This window comes from Magnolia sinica, chromosome 12 (assembly GCF_029962835.1).
Source record: "Magnolia sinica isolate HGM2019 chromosome 12, MsV1, whole genome shotgun sequence".
Taxonomy (NCBI): Eukaryota; Viridiplantae; Streptophyta; class Magnoliopsida; order Magnoliales; family Magnoliaceae; genus Magnolia; species Magnolia sinica.
This window is the reverse complement of record NC_080584.1, coordinates 62,214,696-62,234,672: the sequence shown is the minus strand read 5'-3', so window position 1 is coordinate 62,234,672 and position 19,977 is coordinate 62,214,696. Positions and strand designations below refer to the sequence as shown.

Here is a 19,977-nt window from a genome sequence, read left to right as displayed (position 1 = left end):
AAATATAGGAAATGTATTAAGTTGCTCTTTTGATGTATGGTACTGTCAACCTCATTTCATCCATGGATGGGCATGCTATTTCGGCCAGATTATATAGAAGACAGTGGGTCCACTTGATACACAGATTAGATGCCATGTGAAAAAGGTGCATGTGGGGTATGCAGACATTTTGAGAAGGAAAAATAAAATAAAATCACATGCAATTGGTATATAGTACAATAGGGAATTTCACATTCAAATTCAATGAAGATTTTCAAAGAATCTTTTTTAATTTAACTATAGTAATGAAATTTGTTTTGATTTAGTAGAGGAGAGATTTCCTATTTGCACCACACAAACAGTTGTATGTGATAATTTCCTATTGGAGTACGAGGTAAAAGATGTGGCTTTTAATAAATCAAGACTCTAGTACAAAACCCTTTTGCATCTTCCAAATCATTCCCGCAGGAGATATGGACTGATTTTTTTCTTATCCTTCAATAAAAAGATTCATTCTCTTTGTAAAAAATAAAAAATTTAAAAAATTTAAAAAAAAGGAGGTAGAACCCATTCATCTATGGAATTGAATGCCTCATTCAAGAATTTTTACTGATCAATCCATAGGAACTGGTACAAAAGGCAAACCTCTTATGCTACACTTGATCTAGCTTGGTTATTGATAGAGTGAATAAATCTACCATTCTATTTTGATTCAACCAGTGGATATTATACAATCCTATGATTAATGGACATTAGTTTGTTGAAGTCAGGATGTTTGACTATTTTTCAATTAATGTTTGTGATTCATCTAAATGTAGCCCATAATTTGAATGGTTTAACTTAAGTTGCTTTTATGCCACTTGTACGCTTTCTTAGTGCATGTGTTTATATGTGTCAACCATCAATACCTGCCTGAGTATCGAAGTTTTTCTCTTTCATAATATATTAAGCTCTTCAGTTCTAGTGGACCGATGGTTCAGCGCCTAGATCACTCTACTGGGGTAGGACAACCCTAGTGGACCGATGGTTCAGTGCCCAGATCACTCTGTTGGGTGGGACAAGTATCATTGAGATTTTGAAAATCTCGCGAAATACACTAAACCATCGCGAGATTTTAAAAAATATTAGTAGATTTTAAAATAGGGATTTTTACCACAAAATTCCTTACAAATTATGATTTTACCTAATGACTCTATTACTGAAATTTAGTTCTTTTTGAGTGGTGAAATTCCCATAATGCACACCGTGCACCTTTTTCTTTAGAATGTGGTGAAGTGGAGAATTGTGGGGCCCATGTGATTTTTTTATGATATTTAACCCGTCCATTAGATGTAATATGCCATTATGTTCAAAAGAACCAAAATTTTAATCAATCTAAGCATAAGGTGTGTCACACCATAATAAATAATATACACCAATCAAAAACATCAAAATGCATGTGCAACCCATCTAGCGATTCAATCAAAGATTTTTGTTCATGCATTTACTACGATTGAGTGTGTCTATTTGACAGGCTGGATCTCAGACAAAAACCATTTAGGCCCCAAATTTTCCTGATTTTAATACTTTTAAGGTATATTCATTTTTCCAATTACCTTAGTAAATGAATGAAACGGGTAATAATTACTATTTCCTTTACTTGTTTGATGATGTCAGTCACATTTGACCACAACAATGACATTCTTCCATTATTTGTTTTAACATTGTGAAATTGTACAGATTGAGATTTTATAAGGTAAAATTGCAGTGAATTCTTGGGAAATGATAACGATGGTCCACTTACATGAACCAACAGGCCCAAAGAAAAACAATAAACAAGGGTACTTATAGTTTCCTTAAATTTTTATTTTTATTTTTTAAAAACATTAATAGGTATTTTGATTCGTGGCAGAATCCCTTGGTAAATTTGGGATTTACGAGGAATTTTTCTGTTAGAAAAAAAAAAAAAAACCCTCAAAATATTGTAAATCACCCAAGAAATAGCTGAGATAAAGATTTCTCACTATCATTGTTGAAAGTGAGAAACAGGATAAATGAGGTTTCCAATTTTTTTATATGTAAAGCTAAATAAATTGGATAGTTTTACCAGCCAAGTCTTTTACTTCTTCTTCTTCTTTTAGACATTTAAACAATCACTTGTCATGCGGTCCCAGTCTTCACTCTTCTGCAGGTCTCTGCAATCAAGTCACACCTTTTGTCCTCCTACTTTTTCAACTGCTGCTTACACATAAACTGCAGAGTACGAAAACTCGTTGAGCCCAAACGTCGAACAACTGGTGTGCATCATCTTGAAACTAGCATTATGAGGAAGGAACATAATACGAATATGAAAGCAGTATCTGAGCCATTCATCAGGGGCGTCATCAGGTAGGCCAGGCGTTGAGGAAGCGTTGCATTAAAATCATTGGGATTAAACTAAATCTCGTTGAGCCCAAACGTCGAACATATGGTATGCATCATCTTGAAACTAGCATTATGAGGAAGGAACATAATACGAATATGAAAGCAGTATCTGAGCCATTCATCAGGGGCGTCATCAGGTAGGCCAGGCGTTGAGGAAGCGTTGCATTAAAATCATTGGGATTAAACGGAATGTGAAGATGAAACTTCCAAAGTGAAATGCAGAGTGCCGCCATGCGATCTTGACACTTGCGTATGCATTCCTAAATCAAACTGTAAGAACGGTGGGTATGAGAGCTGATGCATCATAACACAACAAATCATCGAAAGGGGTCATTAAACAGTCCGACTTATGGTCAGAAAATTAACGGTTGTAATAAAACACTCCAATGGTCCAAATCATCAGACAAATGCACATTGATATGAGGCTACGACCGTCCAATCCGTTTTCTGTGGGAACATAGTCCATCTACTGTATAGCCCACCATTTGGACGGTTAGGATTGTGCCACTTGATGTACAGTAGCAGCATATCTGTGCATCAGTGGGCATATTATGCCAGCCTATCAAATGGCCCCACTTTTTCGGGACGGGGATTGCCTGATGACCCAACTCTGTGGGGTCCACCGTGATGTGTGTGTTTTATACACACCGTTCATCCACTCTGCAAGCTCATTTTAAAGCATGAGCGAAATAATGAGAGGGATCCAAAGCTGATGTGAGTTACTCCACGTGAAAGAGTGAGGATTGAATGCCCACCGTTGAAAGCTTTTCCAAGTCTACGTGACTTTTATAAGTAGGTTGGATGGTAAATAACTTTAACGAGGGCATATGAAGGTTTCAATGGTGGGAGTCACTGGAAACCGATTGGCTACTCCCCATGCCACCAGCCCCATGGCTTGTGGTCGGTTCTCTGTGGGTCCCACCATTATGTATATGTTTCATCCATTCTGTTCATCCATTTTTACAGATTATTTTAGTGGTCACAAAAATTAGAGTTATATAAATCTCAGTTGGACCACACCACAGGAAAACAATAGCGATTGGATATCCACCATTAAAATCCTCCTAAGGCCCACTGTACTGTTTATTTAAAATCCAATCTGTTGATTAGGTCATACAGACCCAGATGAAGGAAAAAAACAAAGATCAGCTTGATCCAAAACTTTTGTGGCCCCCAAAAAGTTTTTAATGGTCGACATACATTCAACACTGTTTCCTGTAATGTGGTCCACTTGAGGTTAGGATATACCTCATTTTTTGTCTCATACCATAAAATGATCTAGAAAAATAGATGGACGGTATGGATGAAACACATACATCATGGTGGGGCTCACAGAGCACCGACCACCAGCCATTGGCTGGTGGCAGGGAGAGTTGCCAATCCGTTTCCGGAATCACTATCCCTACTCTTTTTCTTTTCTTTTTTTTTCGGTGGTGTGTTCCAATTCAGCTTTGGATCTACGGCTTTTTCTGAATGATGCCCTACATGAGCGGGCAAAAACAGATGAACGGTATAGATAAAACACAAACATCACAGTGGGCCCCACAGAATCCCGTCACCAGGCAGGCCGAGCCTCTTTTGGTGTTATTCGGTGGCCCCACATGCACCCCTACCCACATCCCAGTCTTCTATCATATGTATCTCACATGCACAGGAACTCAGGAAGTTGGCATCTTGCTCGATCAGATAGACCACACATACAAATGATGAATCCTCGTACACTCGCAAGAAAAGCTCGCAACATCTGAGCTCTGTGGACCAAGCCCGCCATGTGGGTGTAACTCTCCTTGCATCAGTTGTAGCACATCATCTTCTGACCTGATCCCATCAACAACGAAGATCCAAATGCCCACCTTAGAAATCTTCCTATGGCAACTGTATTCTTACATGCCATCCAACTCATTAATCAAGTGAGTTTTAGGTGGACCAGAACAGTGAAGTTACAAGTTTTAATAGTAACTTTTACATTGTTGATGTTTTGTGGCCCACCTAAACTTTTTATCAAAATGATTTTCATTAAGCTCTTGAAATTTTATTTTTATTTTTATTTTTTTAAACACACACCCACGCCCGCCATAGTGGGATTTCACCACCTATGGTATCAAAACCAAGACCTCTTGTTGAAACTCCTCCGAGTGTACTACTGAGGCAAGGACTCAAATCCATTGGCTTGCAGTTGGATATCACATTGGTTGTTGCATGTGCTTCTTACAATTTGTCTTGTAGGAGATTTCAATCCATCTTCCTACTGCACCACATGAGGGTGGCATTGCTGATGATATCATTGATGTAAGTAGGAATAGAGGACAACTTAATGGATTGTCATGATCACACAAATTCAAACCAAAGGAACCTCATTGGGCAAAAATAATCTAAATGACCACTATAGCTTCCAATAGCTATAACATTGCAGATATAATTATCTATCTCGTGTGAACGATATGCTGTTGGAGAAAGCTATCCGCAATCTCCACTCCCTAGCTAACCATCTAAGGCTTGTTGGCCCCATATGATTTTATAAACTGTAATCATTTTAGGAGTTTAATTAAAATTGCAAGTAAATTTAATAATTTTAAACATTTCATTTTTTTTCCTTTTATACTTTTAAGGTTCCTTGGATTTGAAATATGGTGGAATTCAAATACAATTTCACTTGAATTGAAGTAATTTTGAATCTTTATTTGTATTTGGTGGCCTATAATTAGAATGATGTCAAATCCAAATTTTGTGTTTGGAAGCCTAAGTTTGGGCTAAGGTGGAATCTGCAATATATTCACGGGATAATCAATTTGATAAAACAAATGACGTTTAATATACGAAAGTTGTATACATGTGTAATATGTTAAATAATCATTATAATAAGTCTTTTGAAAGATTTTATTTTTTCTAAAAATAATAAATTTTGAGTCTCAAGTGAGTCAACTAATTTTATAAGTTAGGTAAAACCACATATGTTGAAGATAATAAAAGCTATTCATTTTAGTGTATTTATCTATAATTCAAACCAACACACTATTTATATTACACTTTAAAAAAGCACTTTAGAATTAAAAAAGGGTTTTCTCCCTAAATACACCCAAGGTATCATGGGAGCTCTAAAATCCACTCATTTTTTACAACATTTTGCTCCTTTCTTTTTTTATTGAACTTTATATATAAGGCATTCGGTTCTTGGACATTTTGATGAGTTTTTTGTGCAATAGAAGCTTAGGTGATTTTATGATCATATCCTTCATCTTAAGCCTTTAAACTAATAAATTCTAAGTCATCGTCGTTAGGATTAACACTCTAATGAGGATGCCAACCTCCACCTTGAAGATGTGCTTAAACTCTACCATTTTCTAGATTTTATACCCAACCTCTATAGGTATGCCCCTGTCTAAATCCTTTAGAAGACCCACCTACGTGAATACCCTAGGATTATAAGAATTCACCAACCTCTCATCACCTTGATCAGCTCAAAGGAGTAACACATGCAAGGTAATTGATCTTGGAGCTAAAGCATTAGCAATGCATCGGCATCACAATCGGGAGAGTAATGGAGAGCTAATTGAAGCACAGAAGAGCATCGATTAACCAACACGAGAAGGCGCTACAAAAGGACCTTAATCCAACAAGTTGTCATTTGTAACAGTCCATGTACACTCCTTTATGTAGGATTGAGTATAGAGTTTGAATTTCTAAATTCGATTAAATTCTTGTGTAGGATATTGTTTCTTATGTAGGACCTAAATTCAAATCCTTGTGTAGGCCACCAGACACGGGTGTGTGTGTTAGTCTCTGAGGGAGCCGCCAACAGGAATAAATGTAGGATCCTTGGATTAGGACTGAAGTTCATGGCGAGCCTATAGAAAACCACATAAGTCTCTGAGGAAGTCAGTCCTTATGTAGGATTGTAAAGATTAGAGGTGAACCTGATTCAAAATCTCTGATAGTGAAATCTAGAACACTCATGGGTTGAGTGCGTTCGCCGGGAGTGGAGTAGGGAAACCGAACCACTATACATGCTTGTGTTTGGGATTGTCTTTGAGCACTTGTTTAAGTATGCTTATGTGATTGTTTAAATGAATTATATGTATGCATAATTAGATGAATGTTAGAAGTTGATAAATAACATATCCCACACAAACATGTACACTATCATGTCATAGACTACTTGCTTAATTGCCACATCCATTGTAGTTTATATGATTGGACCCACTATTGGCTTGGAAGCCTTGGTGTTACATTGCCTTGCTTAGTTTAATTAGAGACTAGTTTAAGTAGGCAATTGTGTTTAAAAGACATTTTATTTAGTCCTAATCACCCCCCCCCCCCCCCCCCCGCGGACATAGCCTTCATTCCGTAGCTCCACCAAGCTTTCGCATGTCGTGGTATCCTATTCCACGCAATTTCACACATAACTCCAACAATGGATGCATGGATATATAATGTATGTAGGGACAGAGATAATGACTTTGAGCCACCTCATAACTCCATTTGGGTTTGACGCAAAAGTATTGTTTTCATTCTCTTTGATTTATGGATGTATTGCTCATGTTTTATTACTTGCATTGTATGGTTTGAATTGAACGATATGAACTCATTTTGAATATATCATATAACTACATTGTTTTTTTTCCCAATAGCACTTGTTTAAGGCCTTATAAAAAGGAAACTTATTATGTATAGTTGTTTTTTGCAATATTTTGATACCTAAATGTGTAAACATGTATCTTTTGACATCTCTTGAAATGTCCATGAAAAATTCCTCCTTTTCCCAATGTTCCCTCAGCCATCGATACATATAACAATATTGATACTCTAATAGACCTTTTGATCTTCATTGAGTCATTGCATATCACCCAATTTTGGAAGATTTCATATTTCCATTCTTGAGTCCTCGTTGAGACTAGTGTTCTCAACCGTATCAGACAATGTTGGGAATTCGACAACTCGGCCTATGTAACTTGGCATCATATAGCACAATTCATTGAAAGGAAAACAATTGCGATTCAGTTGAGCCGGATCAACGACTTGGGAGATCAATGCAAGTTCATACAAAGGTTAGGCAATTGCACATATGCATGCCAAGTTTTTAACAATCAACTTGAGTCACTCCTGGATCCCCAATTTCAGAGGTTTCAAATTACCCATGCCCAAGCTCCTTGCTAGCTTGGAATCCTCACCCCATAGCCAATTGCGTCGTGAATTCGGTGCTACCGGGCTTGCTTAAGTTGGTACCGGAGCAGGGTTCATTCTTCAGGAGGGAGACAATTGCAATTGTCAAATCAACAAGTTAGAGATCAATGCAATTTTCTACAACCGTTTGGTAATTGTAGATACACACACCAAGTGTTCGATGATTGCTTGATCCATGGAAATTTCTACGAAGGTTCGGTGAATTGTAGTTGGGCACATCAATTAAAATCAAGGTGTTCAATAGCAGTAACAGTGGTCGTAACGGCCACTGCCGTTACCATTATGATACGGGTTGTAACGGTCGTTATGGCATTTTTTATTTTGAAAAAACATGTTTTTGGACCGTTATAGGTCCGTTACGGGCAGTTTTTTTCCTATAATGGCCGTTTCGGCCCTGTAACGCATAATGGTTATGGCCATTACCATTACGTGACAGTTTTTGTATACATTGATTTCAATAAAATTGTTGGATCCATATATAGGCTCTAAGGATCCATATATATAGTCCAAAAAACCATGCCCAAGAAACATAGATGTCCGTTTTTTTTAATTTTTTTCTTGAGCCTATGCCTAAGATACTTTGCTGGTATCAACTCAAATCATAAATAAATAAAATAATTCTAAAAATAATAACAATAAACTGAACCAACTGATGCTCAATCATGCGAAGAACTAAAAAGATCAGATTATAAAATATTTATTTCTGTATATTGTGTACACAGTTTTCCATTGAGACTAATGGGCTCTCCAAGTGATTATGAGAAAGATACTAGTGCAATTTTCAACTTAAAGGTCCTGGAGAATCAATACAGTTAGGAGGAATGCAATACTGGAAATCTATCCAAAAATGACGGTCCATGCATGACACCAGTTGCTGGAGAGCGTACCATGAATGCAAGTTTCTTTATTTGCTGTCTAAATGATGTTTCATCATGACAATCAACATCATCTGGCAAAGCAATGCAGTCCCACCACCTACAGGCATATATAAATACTTGTCTTAATTTGTTTTAACAATAATTTTCTACTCCCACAACAAAGCTACATGAAAATGCAATGAAAAGGGAAAGATATGAATTAAGAGTAACATCCTTATTAACTGACACTTAGGATACTCGAAACTAAATGATATGCATCTATGGAACCATAACACCTTAAAATTATTGAATAGGTAAATACAAGGGAAATTATGCTGTTTCATATAATTCAATGCAACATGAGAAGGTATAAGCATAAAAATGGCGCAGAAGAACACGTGTTGATGCCAATGTACGAACAAGTTATGGGACTGAGCAGGGCCTAGGCATGAACCATAGCGAGCTGCCATGCTTGACCCCAAAGGGCGGACAAGGCACCTGTGTGCAGCTCCTCGAAAAAATGAGGTGCCGCATGGGGCCATGTTGGTCATTTTACAACCAGAAAAGGATAGGAATTTTTTAGAAAATATCTTTTGCAAGGAAAATTCACTCTCAAAATTTTGTCTTGATTATGGTATTCATTTTAAGTAAGCTTCTCGACACTGACGGACACTTAGATATTAAACATGGAGGGGCGCTTGATTGCTTTAGCCTTGTGTGTCCAAATGAATGGTTTAATTATTCAATATATGGATGTTTAATTGTTTCCTTTTAATGGTTTGTATATCTCTGATTTTTTTTTTTTTACATGATTTAGATGAGTTCGGATTTTTATCAAAGGAAAATAAATAAATAAATAAATGCATCTTGAAAAGAAGAAAGTATATTATCGTTTGTCGGAGGATAATGAAGCTGATCACGTAAAGCCACAACATGGTCCATCTAACGAACAGTTTGTGGATGTCCTTACAAAAGGCCTATCAAGGGAACGAAAGCTGTCTTAAGCAAGCTTTCGGTGCACCAAAACTGCATCTAATCTTGAAGGGAAATGTTCAAGAAATGACATGACTTAATATTTTTTTGCTTCTCATCATTTCTTCACATGAAGAGGTTAGAGAAGGGTGCATCCATCATCTGTATTTTACTAGTGGAAAAGCCTGAAAGTTCAGTTTACATGTGTCAAATGTATATCAGATTATATAAGCCCGCACACAGCAGACAGTCGTTCATGTATGTGGAGCATTGGAGCCATGCACCAGGTGGGGCCCCCTTGTAGATGACCAGGCCCAAAAATCAGGCTAGTCCATTCATCAGGTGGGGCACACGTGCAGTGGATGTGGATCATTAGAAAATTTTGTTAAGCTGAACATTGTTTTCCCACGTGTGACCCACCTGATGACTGGACTGTCCTGATATCCAGAACAACACATATACCCACCTATATACAACTTGGATGTCCCACAAAAAGGCTAGGTTTGCATGCATGTCTGTGTCCAGAGATAAATGCTGGCCTTAGGGAATCTCATGCATATGCATGTATCAACAAAGAGTCCAGTTTTTTTTTTCCAATGGTAACAAAAAGTTCATCAATAGCACTTTAATAAGATTCTTAGCTCAACAACATCTCATATTTACATGCACATATCCATGCACAAATATCTCTACGTTGTTTACATTATAAGGCAAATGCTTTGACTTAATTGATAAGCTACATCTATTGTAAGAAGACAGAGAAACACGACACACCTTCTCTTGAATCCCATTGAGATTGGTTTCCAAGCCTCCAAAAGCAGACGAAATCTGGAATCATCCACTCCATTTACCGTAGTAGGCTGTTTTTGGTCTTGATGACGTGATTTCAACTTCTTGTACCTCAAAATCATGAATGAGATAACCTACAAAATGGAAATGAAGAAATATGATTGGGAAAGAGGCATCATTTAACTTCCACCTGTCTATATACATATCATAAAATTTTCTCCATTTGTGATATGCTAGTTTGACCCTTATCCTTTTTCAATTTACATAATTTTGCTAGAAAAGTATGGGACATCTTCTTGTATCAGAGTGAGCATAAAAACATTGAGAAAAGCAAAAAATAATAATAATATAATAAAATATTTATTAAAAAAAAAAAAGAAGAAGAAGAAGAAGAAGAAGAAGAAGAGGAAAATAAAAAACTGAACACAACATGTTCACAAAATATTGCTCATGAATAGGGTATAGAGATGTTTACCAACCTTCTTTTTTTAACTTTGCTAACCTTTTAGTTAGGAAGTTCAGCAGATGATTGGGCATAAGCCTTGTGGTGTAGAACACTCAAAAAATACAACTTTGTATAGAATACAAAGGTTCTTTCACTTATTTATCTGTGATACGATAGAAGTACTTAATCCAACCCATCATTGTCACAAGCAGAAGCCTATGTACCCAAGGGCACTTTAATCAGGGCTTCAAATTGGGCCAGGCTCAACCTGATCCCAACTGGCCCAACCTGATTCTAACTTGGGTTGGTTTGGTTTAGGTTCGGGCCAGATTCTTGTAAACTGATTCTAATCCAGATCAGGTTCAAGTTGAGTCCCAACTTGTAACCCAACCTGGACATGCAGCACTCAACCCAACCCGGCTCCAATCTATAAGAGTTTTAAACCATTCGTGGCATGGTTTAAGTTCCCATTTTGGCATGCAACTCGTTTCAAACCAAAACCGAGTCAAATTGGACTTGATCAGTTTGTCCTAGCAGGTCATGACAAAACCAACTCAGTTCTCCCTCAAGGCTCGGTTACTTGCTATATTTAAAACATGATCCCTAGTGGGGATCTTCATATCAGCGGTTTGGATCAAATTTCATTACTCAAACAGAAGAATTAGGGTTAAGCCAAGTTCAAGTTAGATAATATGAAAATGGGTCGGGTCGGTGTTCGAAATATTAGTATCGCATTACGTATCGCATCCTTGGGATACAAATACACATCGGTTATGGCACAGGATATATCGTTTGTATCAAATAATTTATCACACTTTTTGCAAAACATGGGGAAACATTGGTAAAATGGTTGAATTTTTCAATTAAACTTCAGGGATTGTTAAAAAAGACCTTAATACATACTTTTAAACCATAACATCTAAAAAAAGAAGTACACATAATAGGTTTTCTTGGTATAGTCCTAAGCTATGTTGTCTGACTGAACCAATGCAACTATATTCAAATTGAATGTGTAACATTTAGAATGTATGTGATGATCATTTAATCAAACAATCCTAAATATTTCGAAATTAGTCTCAATTGGCAGCTGGTTGAATGAAAAATTTAAAAATAATAATAATAATTTTTAATTAAAAAATGATTTTTATTTACCGAAAATTGACTAGGACTTAACAAATCGGTAGACTGATCAGCCCTCATACATGCTTTGACTTCATGTTTGGAGTGCAACATTGTAAGCAATTTGGGAGAAATTGCGAAATTTTTGAATTTTTCTCAAATCGGATCACCTACACTCAAAATTTCAAAATTAGGATATATCTGATGATCATTTCATCAAATACTCGTAAATACTTCGAAATTAGTTTCAATTGACAACTGGTTGAAAGAAAATTAGAGAGTTAACCTAGTGGGTGTCGGGAAAGAAAGGAGTTTAAACATTGACATGATTGAGGATATGTATAAGGGAGCAGTAACAAATATGAGGACCACTAGCAAATAGAAAAGTGACTTTCCTATGACGCCCCGTCACTGTTGCATATGTGGGCGGGCACACGTGGGTGGACGCTGACGTGGGTCGGGCCTAAGAGTCCGGGCGAGCTACCAGTGGTTGGTAGGCTACTGTGCTAGCAGGCTACTGTGTACGCAGTGGGAGGTTGAACTTGTCCCACATCCAAAGCGTTGTCCAAAGTAATGATAGTTATATGTGGAGACTCACCCTATACTGTATGAGGCCTCCTGTGGGTGATTAGCCCTGAGCTTCCGCTAAGCAAGAACAAATCCGTGAGGGTTCGCTAGGCTGATGTGGGCGGGACCACGGGAGCACCGGGTCTGGGCAAGCTACCAGTCGATCGAGACCCAAAGCGGACAATATCATACCTTAATTGGTACGAAGCCTTTTGGGGGCAACTGTGAGAACAAAACCGTGCAAGTCCAGTGGGACCCAGAGCGGACAATATCGTATAATGCTGGTCGGGCCATTACAAATGGTATCAGAGCAGATGACGGCTCTGCCCTCGGTGGGGGATATTGTAACGCCCCGTCACTGTTGCACATGTGGGCGGGCACACGTGGGCGGGGCCTAAGGGTATGGGCGAGCTACCAGTGGTTGGTAAGCTACTGTGTTGGCAGGCTACTGTGTACGTAGTGGGAGGTTGAACTTGTCCCACATCGGAAGCGTTGTCCAAAGTAATGATGGTTATATGTGGAGATTCACCCTATACTGTATGAGGCCTCCTGTGGGTGATTGGCCCTGAGCTTCCGCTGAGCAGGAACAAATCCGTGAGGGTTCGTTGGGCTGATGTGGGCGGGACCACGGGAGCACCGGGTCTAGGCAAGCTACCAGTCGATCGGGACCTAAAGCGGACAATATCATACCTTAATTGGTACAAAGCCTTTTAGGGGCAACCCTGAGAACAAAACCGTGCGGGTCTAGTGGGACCCAGAGCGGACAATATCATACAATGCTGGTCGGGCCGTTACAAATGATTGTGACGCCCCGTCACTGTTACGCATGTGGGCTGGCACACGTGGGTGGATGCTGATGTGGGCAGGGCCTAAGGGTCTGGGAGAGCTACCAATGGTTGGCAGGTTACTGTGCTGGCAGGCTACTGTGTACACAATGGGAGGTTTAACTTGTCCCACATCGGAAGCGTTGTCTGAAGTAATGATGGTTATATGTGGAGATTCACCCTATATTGTATGAGGCCTTTTAGGGGCGACCCTGAGAACAAAACCGTGCGGGCTGTGCCCAGAGCGGACAATATCATATAGTGTGGGCTTGGGCCGTTACATTTCCAATTATTGTACACTTGCACCAAGGTTGGCGTTGAGCAACCAAACAAGTTAGTGAAGCATTTCCAAGATGAGATCCCATGGATTATGTTGTTTGCAGGTGGCATAGTTTGATTAACAAGATGAGGGAGGGTGTAAACACAAAATTAGATTTATGGAGAGATGCTTAAGAATCTAAAGGATTTAAAATTAGTTGGTATATGGAATGCAATTTCAGTAACAATAGGAATGGAAGCAATGAATAGTTAAGATCGTCAACCAAAAACTTTCCCAAAAGGACGACATTCAACATTTGGGGTCAATAATTCATGAGAGTAGGGAGGATGCCCATAGAATTCAAGCTAGGTGGAAGAAATGGAGATGTGCCTTTAGAGATTTATGTGATCATCATGTAACACTCAAACTGAAAGGGATATTTCATAATATAGCTACAAGACCAGCCATACATTATGGGGCAAAATGTTGGGTAGTTGAGGAACGACATGGTCATAGGATGAGAGTAGTTAACATGAGGATGTTGAGATGGATGAGTGGCAAGATGAGGAAAGATAGTATTAGAAACGAACGCATTCACGGGAACTTAAGAGTAAGTAGGACCAATAGGTAATAAGATAAGGGAAAGTAGATTTACATGATTTGGTCATGTGCCATAGAGATCACGAATTGCACTGGTTCGAAGGAGTGAGCAGGTACAAGTTGAAGGCTCTAAAAGAGGGCAAGGGGAAGGCCCAAAAGGACATGGGTGGAGGTAATAACAAAATACTTGATGACCTATGGTCTAACTGAAGTTATGGCCCTTGATAGAGTGATTGATGGAATAGGATTAATGTAGCCGACCCCGAATGGTTGGGATAAGGCTAGATGATGGTGATAAGTGCTAGTGCATGAGGTTCTTGAGCAAAACTTAAAATCTCAAACAAATGAAAATAGATTAATATCATGAGTACCTTGGCAGCAAGGAGGAAAATATCATTCGTTCCTGGAAAGAAAGAAATCAATATAAAGATAATTAGAAGGGATAAAAAGTATTAGGAAACAAATGTGGCTTCAAAAATGAGAAAAAGAAAATTATTAAAATGGTTCCCAATGAGAACAGTATGATTCTAATAGAGCAGAATGTGCACTTGAGTTGACATCTTACTGTTAGCATGTTCTATAAATTTAACAAGTGCTTCCCGACGTAAGGATCCTGAGCTCTCTCCAGTACATAGTAAGTAATGAAACATTTCCCAATCAGCCTCCGCACACACTTTGCTACAAAAGGTTGGCAATTCAACATTACTCAAAAGCATGTCAAATTACATACGTAGAATTTAATGAAAGAAAAATAGGCATCAATCACTAAACCAAATTAAAAAATGTAGCCAAGCTCAGACAAATTACATTTGGGAAATAATGTCATGGGGGGCGGGGGCAAGTAGATAAAAGGGTGTATCCTCCATGTAGAAATTATTGGGTCCTGATGTGTAACACCATGAATGATTCCTAATACACCTATTTTGTACAAGCAAGCCAATGATCAAGAGTGCTGATCTGATGAGGCCCACAGTCTTGGGGGATATCTAAAAGAACTTCTAGATAAGAGGATCCTAAGCCATCCAAATGTTCAGCCTTGTTTTACTGACCATTGTTGTCCATTTCCATTAATTTTCTACCAAGGATACCCAAATAGCAAATTGTCACTCCTCTTGAATCCTGCCCTACTCTCACTTAGTACTTTCTGGAACCAAGCTTTTATCTTCGCCAACTCCCTGCCGCCACCATCATCACATCCCTTTCATTTGTCAATTTTGATCCAGATATTCAGCTATTTATTAGTTACAAAATTTATTAAATGAATCTTAACCAATCAAAATTGAAGGGAAAATTTTATAGGATTGCCATAAGATCAGTCATGCTTTATGGGAGAGAATGTTGAGCAATCAAGGAACAACATGTTCATAAGATGAGCGTAGCTGAAATGAGAATGATGAGATGAATGAGTTGCAAGAAGAGGATGGATAAAATTAGATGAACACAGAATAGAGAATTTAGGAGTAAAACCAATCGGTAAATAATATGAGAAGTTGACTTGGATGGTTTTGCCATTTGCAACAGAGACCAAGAACTGCACTGGTGTGGAGTGAGTTGGTTCAAGTTGAAGGCTCTAAAAGTGCAAAGAGAAGCCTAAAAGGATATCGGTAGGTAGTCAAATGGGCCCAACCACCTCGTCCAAATGTTAGGCTGGTCCAGTCATCATGCAGGCCACTGTTGGCAATTTATTTGATGCTCACGTTGGTGTGACCTGCATGATTAGTGGACCACCTCCATCTTTAGCCCAGGTTATCAACACAATGTGGTCCACTTGATGCATGGGTACAATGTCACACACAAGTGCCATTTTGAAATGATTTGCTGCTTTTTGAAGTGTGCAGGTGCATGTGAGCTTTAGTAGAACTCTAGAACAGAAACATGTTGTGTTACCAACATCTATCTTTCATTTACTAAGGTATGAAATAACATCAGTATCCATAGAAACTTACTGACAGTAAAGCAACAGAAATTACATTTAACCATAACAAATTCTCATACAAATCCAGAAAGCTACAATCTCTTTGTGGAAGCCAACTATCAAAAACAACACTCAAATTTTATGGTGAATACAATTAAAATATAAACCCATGGTCAGAAGTTTCTTGTGGCCTTGACTTCTAGGCTTTCGCTATTGCTTACACCTGTAATTATAGTTAACATGGCCCCATTTCTCTATAACTAGAATCAGTCTTTATAGGATTACATGGATTGAATACAAAAGACATGTGATATGTTGGCAAGAAAGACAGTTGCATGTGAAAGTTCACAATCACATGCATCCCATGAATGGAAACTTCACCTGGAAGCAATGCATGACATGCATCAACTGAACCCAAGCGCAGTTAAAGGAGCAGAATTTATGTGCAGTGAGCAGCCCATTGTAGAACTTTTGCCAAGAATCATAAGAATTCTTGCTTTGGATAAGATTGGCAAAATGGAATAGTAATGCCAACCCCAAATAGTTGGGGCAAGGCTATAATGATGGGTTGAACACAATAATGAAAATTTGCACATGAGGTGCGTATATTTATTAGCTTTGTTCACCTGCAGTAATGTTCTTCTTCACACCCTCCAGGACATGGAATGACCGAAGGCAATGTAAATTGCTTCGAGTGTGGCAAAGCCAAGCTACCATTTACTAGCGCCTCCAAGACCTCTTTTGGTACAAGATTGTTGTTCTTCATATTACTTGAAGAACATGACTGAAGACTGTCATGGTTCACCGTGGGAGTATTATCTTCTTCATCCGATAATTCAACTAAACAAGCCTCTTCTAAAGAACGTGAAGATGTCTCATGATCATGTTCTGTATTTGCTGGTAATCCCAGAGATTGCAAATAGAGTTTCCTACCAATCTGAAGTTCTATCGAACCAATATAACAAAAACAGTAGCTACATACAAGGCAGTCAACCTGCAAAACATAAGAAATTAGTGAGCGATATGTATATATGAGAGGCCAATGTAAGATGAGTGAAACTAAACAACTGCATGACCACCACACTTGTTGGATGGCGGTTACTCATCCACCATACACGTGGGACGTGGCGTATATGTATTTCAATGCCAACCACCAAAATAGTCAGCCCCACCGTGGGTGTAGCAAAGCCCAAAAATCACACCGAGTGACTGATCTTAACCATACATCCAATTAATTTGGACATTTGACCATTTTCCTCTTAGGCATATGTTGGATGCAAATTGGATGGCTACATACATCCAATAAGTGTGATTTAAGGACACGATACATCCTCATTAGAACTGAGTGACCGTGTATGCCACATGTACAGTGGATGAGGCACCACCATCAAGAAATCACAGAGAAACCATATAGAAGTATAGCCCAAGAGTATGAAGAAACTGCAAATTCCAAAGAAAGAATGGAAAAATGAAAGATTAGATAGACATAAAAGCAAAAACATGGTCACTGGCACAACCTTATTCGAACTGTGTTGAGCACCAACAAGCATTTGGTCCCTAAAAACCAACTCCCCCTCTTTGAATTCCAAGCTTGCATACACAGCTGCAATTGCCAATCCAAATTGAAGATATCACAATTCATGAGAAGTACAATAAAAGTGAATAGACAGTGCAAATAGATCATGCTAAGGGAGTGTTTGGGTTGAGGATATACTACCAAAAGCAAATAATTTTCCTTCAATTTGACATTTCCTTTTTTTTCTTTTTTCTCTTTTTCTTTTTTTCTTTGGAAAGGCTTTCATTTGACATTTTTCTCTCTTTGATAAACATAAAAGGAGAAAGAAATCAATTTCCTTTGCTAAGCAAGGGAATAAAACTTTTTTTTTCAAAATATCAATTGGTGGGAAAAGAGGTTTCTCTATGATGTGATGCTTTTAGTGCAAAATTGGAAGGAAAAAAAGGTTTCCCTTTGAAAATTGAAATTCAAAGCAGACAGTTTATGTAGTAAAATGAACAGGTGCAAAGGTTTTCCTTCCCCCAACACCAATCTCACTTTACCATCCGCCTATGTCACACTTGTACTTTCCCTTGCCTTCCCTAGTTTACCATCAATCCAAACACACCCTAATAGATCACAAAATGTAAAAGATAATCCTCAACATTGAAAAGGCGAAGTATGATCTACAAATTGTTTCTAGCATCATTCGTATGCCTTTTCTAACTTTTCCTATTTATCCTTTTTTATCACACATTAGTAATTGAACACAACTTTTTAGACCCAGTCTGCAAAAAACCATAATCTTCAGCAAAGCATTGGAATGCAGCTGCAAAACGCTATAACAGAACTATACTATATAGCATATACTGTACCAAAGTGGGTTGGATGTCATAAAAATTATTGGGTGTGCACAAAAAATAATATGGAGGTACTATCATCGAACAAATTCTAGGCGATACACTAAGATCACATGCATATGCATCATTTCTTGCATTTGCATTTTCAAGCATGAGAATATTATCCAGGTATGGGAATGTTATGAATTAGTTCATACTCCGGCAGAGCATGACCATCCATAAGCATGCACATAGCTATTGACACACTTAGCATATACATGCATGCTGTAATTCAGTCCAAATCGCACCCAACTATAGATAGGACATGCCTCAACATGGACACATGGACATACTGTTGAACTGGACCCCTGACCATTTTACATTTTAACTGTATACTTGATGGCTGCTGACTGGATATTTCAGATCATACGTTCAGTGTGATCTTTGGCTTATGAGACCCATCTACAGTTTGGAGCTAATTTCAGTATCCTGGGCTGAGGAATCATATGATACACAGCCTATGTGTTTGCTCAATATACACAGATTTTCAGTTCTGAAAACTGGGACCCACAGTTCAGCAATCCAGACAATTGGTATATTGCCTCTCACTGCTAGTGAACTACTTCCCAGATCGGTATATCCCAGCAACCAATCTTGGAACTTTTGATCAGCTGAATGTGGACCATTGTTGCATTTCTCTTCTTAACTATGAATTTGTGGACCACAAATCGAATGGTTAGGATTGTCTCATTGAGGAGAGTTTTATGGCTTGGATTATAAAACCACGAGTCTCACTTTTCAGAACCAAAAACACGTAGATAAGGGAGCCAACCTACAAATGGCTCGGTTTACACGATGGTGGGCCGCACCTGTACCATTTCTGGGCCGATTAGAACAGACGATGTTCCTCTCAATCAAGCATTATATAATCGCTCTTCACAACATATTTTTATGTGGAGTAAACATCGTCAGGCATGCCAAATTTACAGCAAAACGAAGTAAGCGAATATCTACACCCACTATTACTGCTAAACACACCCATCATTTCTACTCTTGGTTATTAAAAAAAAAAGTATAAAATCTTTACCACAGTATAACCAAAAACAGAAAAGATGGGCGAATTAAGTAGACAGTGGGTAAAATGAGTAGATAGAGAAGATACCCTTTCCATGTTCTTCACTCTGCTTAATTTCAAGACCATGACATGCCCTTCCTGTAATAAGCTAGTCATGGTAGTCCTTTATCAAAAATAAGGGTGAGAATGTCAACTTATGTCACAGGCAACCAACTTGATATTTACACCCGCCTTTTTCTATACTTGCACCCCATTTTTTAGGCACATTGAAAAGGGGTATATGTATAAAAACAGAGGGAGAGTTTGGAAAATAAAAATACAAGAGAAAGGTGTCGTTGGAGATGGAATGCCTGAGAAGATTGAGGAGAGGGAGGTGCGAGCAGGGCTGCAATTATATCTGAGTACTCCTTGTCCAAAGGGCAGATTATACTCGCCATCCGTTTTCAGAGAGAGAGAGAGAGAGGAGGAGGAGGAGGGGGAGGAGGAGGAGGGAGGGAGGGAGGGAGGGAAGGTTTTGAAAATCCTTCGAGAGCGCCGGGGAGAATGGAAGAGGAAGCTTGCCACAGGAACGCTCCAGCTCTACAAGAGATGATTAATGTGGTAGGTACATGGATAAAGAGAGGAGATCATCATTTGCTTCTCAAGTGTAGAGCTTGAA

The 19,977-nt window shown here is 38.5% G+C and overlaps 1 protein-coding gene across 1 annotated transcript; it reads right to left on the bottom strand.

The window, feature by feature from the left end:
• Nucleotides 1-8,161: 8,161 nt before the first annotated feature.
• LOC131221489 (histone-lysine N-methyltransferase ATXR2-like) lies at nucleotides 8,162-19,324 on the bottom strand. Its single transcript, XM_058216753.1, has 6 exons — nucleotides 17,428-19,324; nucleotides 16,537-16,904; nucleotides 14,561-14,673; nucleotides 14,367-14,398; nucleotides 10,167-10,315; nucleotides 8,162-8,538 (listed from the first exon to the last, which is right to left on the bottom strand). Exons 1-6 carry the CDS (start codon nucleotides 17,458-17,460, stop codon nucleotides 8,376-8,378), a joined length of 858 nt encoding a protein of 285 aa, XP_058072736.1. The 5' UTR covers nucleotides 17,461-19,324; the 3' UTR covers nucleotides 8,162-8,375.
• Between the last annotated feature and the right edge of the window lie 653 nt (nucleotides 19,325-19,977).

Bases quoted from the DNA above. Each gene is read 5' to 3' on its own strand.
- LOC131221489 (XM_058216753.1), bottom strand. From the start codon at position 17,460: ATGCTTGTTGGTGCTCAACACAGTTCGAATAAG. The intron at 14,399-14,560 runs GTAAGATGTCAA...CTTTCTTTCCAG, and splicing joins ATTTATAGAACATGCTAACA to GAACGAATGATATTTTCCTC. The intron at 8,539-10,166 runs GTGTGTCGTGTT...ATATGCCTGTAG, and splicing joins TCAATGGGATTCAAGAGAAG to GTGGTGGGACTGCATTGCTT.